Source organism: Colobus angolensis, unplaced genomic scaffold (genome assembly GCF_000951035.1).
Source record: "Colobus angolensis palliatus isolate OR3802 unplaced genomic scaffold, Cang.pa_1.0 Scaffold494, whole genome shotgun sequence".
NCBI lineage: Eukaryota > Metazoa > Chordata > Mammalia > Primates > Cercopithecidae > Colobus > Colobus angolensis.
In genome coordinates, this window is record NW_012118421.1 from 556,247 (window position 1) to 562,553 (window position 6,307).

At 39.6% G+C, this 6,307-nt stretch overlaps 1 protein-coding gene across 3 annotated transcripts in view; it reads left to right on the forward strand.

Annotated features, from left to right (window-relative positions):
* Positions 1 to 5,682, forward strand: part of SRP54 (signal recognition particle 54kDa) — a 47,017-nt gene extending 41,335 nt beyond the window's left edge. For all 3 annotated transcript variants that reach the window (XM_011959455.1, XM_011959457.1, XM_011959456.1), the window contains 2 exons: positions 4,206 to 4,301; positions 5,185 to 5,682. In XM_011959455.1, coding sequence (XP_011814845.1) covers positions 4,206 to 4,301; positions 5,185 to 5,276 — 188 coding nt within the window. In that variant the 3' untranslated portion in view covers positions 5,277 to 5,682. The remainder of the gene's footprint in view (positions 1 to 4,205; positions 4,302 to 5,184) is intronic.
* The last annotated feature ends 625 nt before the right edge of the window (positions 5,683 to 6,307 follow it).

The window sequence follows — 6,307 nt, forward strand, 5'->3', positions numbered from 1 at the left end:
ACACACACACACACACACTTCTTAACTGCTGAGTAATACTTTTCCAATTATGCATGTATCTTTGTCTAATGTAATGCCACTTTTTTGGACAGTTAGGCTGATTCATTCACTTCTTTTTGTGCAGTTCCGTGAGACCAGGAATTTTGTCTGTTTTGATCGGTAACATAGTAGATGCTAAATAAATTTTGTGGTAATATAATTTCCATTATATTTATTTGTTTATTTATATTATTTTGAGACAGTCTCTCTCTGTCACCCAGACTGGAGTGTGGTGGCACGATCTTGGCTCACTGTAGCCTCTGCTTCCCAGGCTCAAACGATTCTCCTGTCTCAGCCTCCTGAGTAGCTGGGATTACAGGCACGCACCACTACCGCCTGGCTAATTTTTGTATTTTTGGTAGAGACGGGGTTTCACTATGTTGGCCAGGCTGGTCTTGAACTCCTGACCTCAAATGATGTGCCCGCCTTGGCCTCCGTAATAGGCTTGAGCCACAACATCCGGCCTCATTTCCATTGTAATGGTTGAATGTTTTCTCAATATGTGTGTTTAGGTTATTAAGTTTAACATTTCTTTGTACATTTACTGGTTTGAATTTCCTCTGTGAATCGCCTCTTCATGTTACCTGTCCAGTTCTTCCTTTTTCCCCCTTTTATCTTTGTAATAACTCCTTAAAATCTTTGGTTTATGTCTTCGAATATTTTCCCCCAGTTTTTCATTTACCTTTTATTTTTATTTATATTTTATAAAGAATAGTAGTTGCTCTTTTTAATGTAGCCAGCCTGTCTTTTCTTTTTATTTCTTTTATGCTCATAAACAGCTTCCCCATGTTTATTTTTTCCTTTTTTTTTTTTTTTTAACAGAGGTAATCAAGTTAACCATGTTGATACCACAGTTGTCACCATTTTCTTCTATTTTTTTTTTTTTTTTTTTTTTCTGAGACAGAGTCTCGCTCTGTCGCCCAGGCTGAAGTGCACTGACGTGATCTTGGCTCACTGCAACCTCCACCTCCTAGGTTCAAGCAGTTCTCCTGCCTCAGTCTCCCGAATAGCTGGGATTTCAGGCACGTGCCACCATGCCCGGCTAATTTTTGTCTTTTTAGTAGAGACAGGGTTTCACCATGCTGGCCAGGCTTGTCTCAAACTCCTGACCTCAAATGATTCATCTGCCTTAGCTTCCCAAAGTGCGCTGAGATTACAGGCATAAGCTACCACGCCTGGCTTCTACTTCTTTTTGGTTTTATTTTGTGTTTGACTTTTTATCTCAATGGAATTTATTTTGCTGTGTATTGTGTATCGTAAAAAGATAAGTTTTTCCAAAGACTATCAACTGTTCCAGTCCTCTTTTTAATTTTTTTCTATAATGTAAACAACTAATTCAGAGTCTCTGAAAATTTGCCTTGAAACCCATTAAAATAAATTTATTATTTCCAAAAATATTGATTAGACAAGCTCCAAAGATGAACAATACCACTGAATAGCTTCTAAAAGCATGAGTATTACCTTTTATCTTTGAAGCTTTTCTTATTTTCCTTGTGATATCCTATTTGCTCTTTTGTGACAAGGAAGAAAAATTAGACAAACATGTTGAAAACTGGTTATAATTCCTACCATCCCATGCTATTTCAGATAGTGATTAATAAACACATTACATCACTGTAATGTCTTTCCCATGTAGTCCTGACTATTCTTGATAGGACAGATTCACCATCCAGATCTTACCTATGTACTGATTCCTCAATAAAAGAATAACCCCAAGATGAAGTTGGCAGTGGATATACACACAGCTGTGTCACACCAAACTTGAAATACTTTTTTAGAAGTTTTAAGTGCTGATAAACAAACTCTTAGGAGAAATCACTAATGAGCATGTAATTCCCAGCTTCTTCAGTTTTATTCATCATAAATGGTTTTCACAGATTTTATCATAAAAACATATCTTCTCTTTCATTCATAATTTATAATTCACATGATTTATTCACATTAACCAGCTGTGACTGGAGAATCAAGAGGAGCTTTGAGTCCCATTTTTTATAAATGCTTCTGAGAAGTACCATAGTTCATGCCGCTTTCAAATAAATAATTTTGGATGGGTGTGGTGGCTCACACCTGTAATCCCAGCACTTTGAGAGGCCCAGGCAGGAGGATCCCATGATCCCAGGAGGGCAAGGCTGCAGTGAGCCATGATTAGGGCACTGCATTCCAGCCTGGGCGACAGAGCAAGAGCCTGTCTTTAAAAAAAAAAAAAAAAAAGTTGTTGAAGCAATTCTATGCATTGTTGTAGTGAAGATCTCTTGCCTTCCTCTTATGAGTACAGCTGTTGTCTAAAGGATGTTTTTACCTATTCTGGCTCAGAGTGCATTTATTTTTTGTTGCTTTTTTGTTTGTTTTGGTTTGAGACAGTCTCGCCCTGTCACCCAGGCTGGAGGCTGGAGTGCAATGGCATGCTCATGGCTCACTGCAGCCTTGACCTCCCAAGGTCAAGCTATCCTCCAATCTGAGGCTCCTAAGTAGCTGAGACTATAGGCGCGTGCTGTCACACCCAGCTAATGCTTTTTTTTTTTTTTTTTGTAGAGACAGTGTTTCGCCATGTTGCCCAGGCTGGTCTTGAACTCCTGAGCTCAAGTAATCAGCCTCCCTTCGCCACCCAAAGTGCTGGAATTACAAATGTGACCCACCTCACCCAGGCTGCATCTCTTTCATTGGTTGCCCTTTTTACTGTGGTGTTTTGACATAGTGTAGAAATTCCTTGACAAATGAAGTTGCATTATTTGTCTTTGTATTCTCTGAAGGTTTTCATTACTTAAAGAAAACTTCTGGCTAGGCGCCGTGGCTCACGCCTGTAATCCCAGCACTTTGGGAGGCCGAGGCGGGCAGATCACGAGGTCAAGAGATCGAAACCATCCTGGCCGAAGTGGTGAAACCCTGTCTCTACTAAAAATACAAAAATCAGCTGGGCGTGGTGGCGCATGCCTGTAGTCCCAGCTGCTCGGGAGACTGAGGCAGGAGAATGGTGTGAACCCCGGAGGCAGAGGTTGCAGTGACCAAGATCGTGCCATTGCACTCCAGCCTGGGTGACAGAGCTAGACTCTGTCTCAAAAAAAAAAAAAACTTCTTAGATACATGCACATCTTGACATTCTCTCAGACTCATACTTTTTTTTTTTGAGACAGAGTCTTGCTCTGTCGCCCAGTCTGGAGTGCAGTGGCGCAATCTTGATTCACTGCAACCTCCACCTCCTGGATTCAAACAATTCTATTGCCTCAGCCTCCCAAGTAGCTAGGACTACAGGCACATACCACCATGTCTGGCTAATTTTTTTTGTATTTTTATTGGAGACAGGGTTTCACCATGTTGGCCAGGGTGGTCTCGAACTCCTGACCTCAAGTGATCCACTGGCCTCGGCCTCCCAGAGTGCTAGGATTACAGTTGTGAGCCACTATGCCCGGCCCAACAGACTCATACTTTCACATTCATCTACCAGGCATCCAGTCTCTTTGCTAATTAACCCGTGTCTATAAACTCAGCTTTTCTCTAGCATTCCCCTGTATCACTATTAAGCAGTTGTTATAGCTTACTATTAAAAACCACTGGCTGGCCAGGTGTGGTGGCTCACACCTGTAATCCCAGGACTCTGGGAGGCTGAGATGGGTAAGTCACGAGGTCAGGTGTTCAAGACCAGCCTGGCCAAGATGGTGAAACCCTGTCTCTACTAAAAATACAAAAATTAGCCAGGTGTGGTGGTGGGTGCCTGTAATCCCAGCTATTTGGGAGGCTGAGGCGGGAGAATCACTTGAACCTGGGAGGCGGAGGTTGCAGTGAGCCAAGATTGCACCGCTGCACTCTAGCCTGAGTGACAGAGTAAGACTCCGTCTCAAAATAAATAAATAAAAAATAAAACACTGGGTACAGTTTTGCTAATAGTGGCTTATTCACAATAAATAATTAGCATAAATTGCAGCCTTAAGAAAGGCTTTTAAATGTCCTTTTATATAGAATTTTACATGTGCTTCTTCAAAAAATAGTATGTAATTGAGATAAAGATTAGAAAGGAATATGTAGAAATAGAAATAATTTTGTTAGCGTGATAGGATTATGTAATTTTTTTCTTTGTATTTATTCACTTCATCAAACTCTCTATTATACCCTGATTATACTGATTATATTACCTCCTATACTGACTCAAAATCTTTTTATTTTTTCCTCAGGTGGTGACATGTCTAAGAATGTGAGCCAGTCACAGATGGCAAAATTGAACCAACAAATGGCCAAAATGATGGATCCTAGAGTTCTTCATCACATGGGTAAATACCAAGTTGTTAGCAGTTGCTAATGCAGTTTAATTTATAAGGGTTGAGTTTTAATTATATAAGCCTTTTGTTGTAATATGACAAAAATCTGTTCAAAATGTGTGATTTCAGGGAAATGGTCATCTGAATCCTAAGTTGAATTAAATTGTAATAGGGCTTATTAGATTAGATGAGGTCTTATTCACTCCTCTGCTGCCATCTGTGTGATGTTTGAGCAAGCTGTTTAATCATCTTTTGTTTGTTTGTTCTGGTGACTTTTTAGTCACATATCTGTTTTAGAACCTGGATATTTTTAATTTTATGACTGAGGAGTTTTAACCTGAGTTCTACTTTAACTGTATAACCTTTACAGAGTTCCTTAAACTTTCTGAACTGTACTTTCCCCTTCGGTAAAATCACAGATCATATCTCATCAAGAAATTATGACAATTAAATGAGGAAATATATAGGAAGACATTCAGTAAAATTCTGGGCATATAGTAGATGTTCAATAAATGAATTCTTTTCTTTTTGCAAGTCCTATGGAATAATCCCCTATTGATTATTTTTTATGTAACTTAGAGTAAGACCTTTTTGAATTGATAAGAAAAAAATTTTTTGTTTAGATGTATTGACTGTGTGACAGGTAGTATCCTAAGATCTTTTTATGTATCACCTCATTTATTCCTCACAATAACTCCATAAGACAGGCTATTCATTCTCTTTTATTGATGAGGATAATATAAATTTTTAGGTGGTTCGTTCTTTAAGGCTGATAACTAAATTGCAATCAGAATTCAGTATTTCTAGAAGTACTTATTAGGCAAAAGTAATAAATGTTTCCAGTTCTGCTTAATAATTATCTGTTTTTAACTCTACTTCCCTACTTTTGCTCTAGGTGGTATGGCAGGACTTCAGTCAATGATGAGGCAGTTTCAACAGGGTGCTGCTGGCAACATGAAAGGCATGATGGGATTCAATAATATGTAAAGAAAATGCCTTAATATAAACTGACTCAGTTGAGTACCTAATTTGCTGAGACCTCAGAGTTTCCCTTCTTTTTGCAAATTGGGGGGAAATTTTTCTTGCTTATCATGCACTCTTTCTTTTTCTTCTCGCCCCCTTTTCCCCTCCTTTTCTTTTTCCTTCTTTCTTTCCTCCCTTTAATGTAAGGGAGAAATACATGGTTTTTGTGGAAATCATTATATGTTTGCTTTAGATTTTCTTCTGTTTTCACCATCATAACACTTAAGTTAAATCATGATGTAAAATTTTAGTACTTAAAGATTTTTAATCGTCTCGAAGGCCAACTATCACATTTGTAAACAGTCCTGGTCAGTAGTTAAATAATGTTCCAATTAAAGTGCTGTAAAATAAACTTCAAAGTGGTTATAAGGGGTTGTTAACTCTCTTTATGGTTAAAAATCATCAGTTTATCACACTAAAAACTCAATGGAAAAGCCAATAGATAAATGTCATTTAAAACTATGCCTGGGGCCGAGCACGGTGGCTCACGCCTGTTTTCCCAGCACTTTGTGAGGCCGAAGCAGTTGGATCACCTGAGGTCAGGAGTTCAAGACCAGCCTGGCCAACATGGAAACCCCATCTCTACTAAAAATACAAAAATTAGCTGGGCATAGTGATGCGTGCCTGTAGTCCCAGCTACTCAGGAGGCTGAGGCATGAGAGTCACTTGAACTCAGGAGGCGGAGGTTGCAGTGAGCTGAGGTCCCGCCTCTGCACTCCAGCCTGGGTGACAGAGTGAGACTACGTCTCAAAAGAAAACAAAAAAAAGAGAAATTAAGAGGCCAAGCGTGGTGGCTCCTGCCCAGGCTGATCTGGAACTCCTGAGCTCATGTGATCTACCTGCCTTGGTCTCCCGAAGTGCTGGGATTACAGGCCTGAGCCATTGCACCCAGCCAATCGTTGATTTTTTTTCTTTTTTCTTTTTTGAGACAGAGTCTTGCTTTGTTGCCCAGGCTGGAGTGCAATGACACGATCTTGGTTCACTGCAATCTCTGC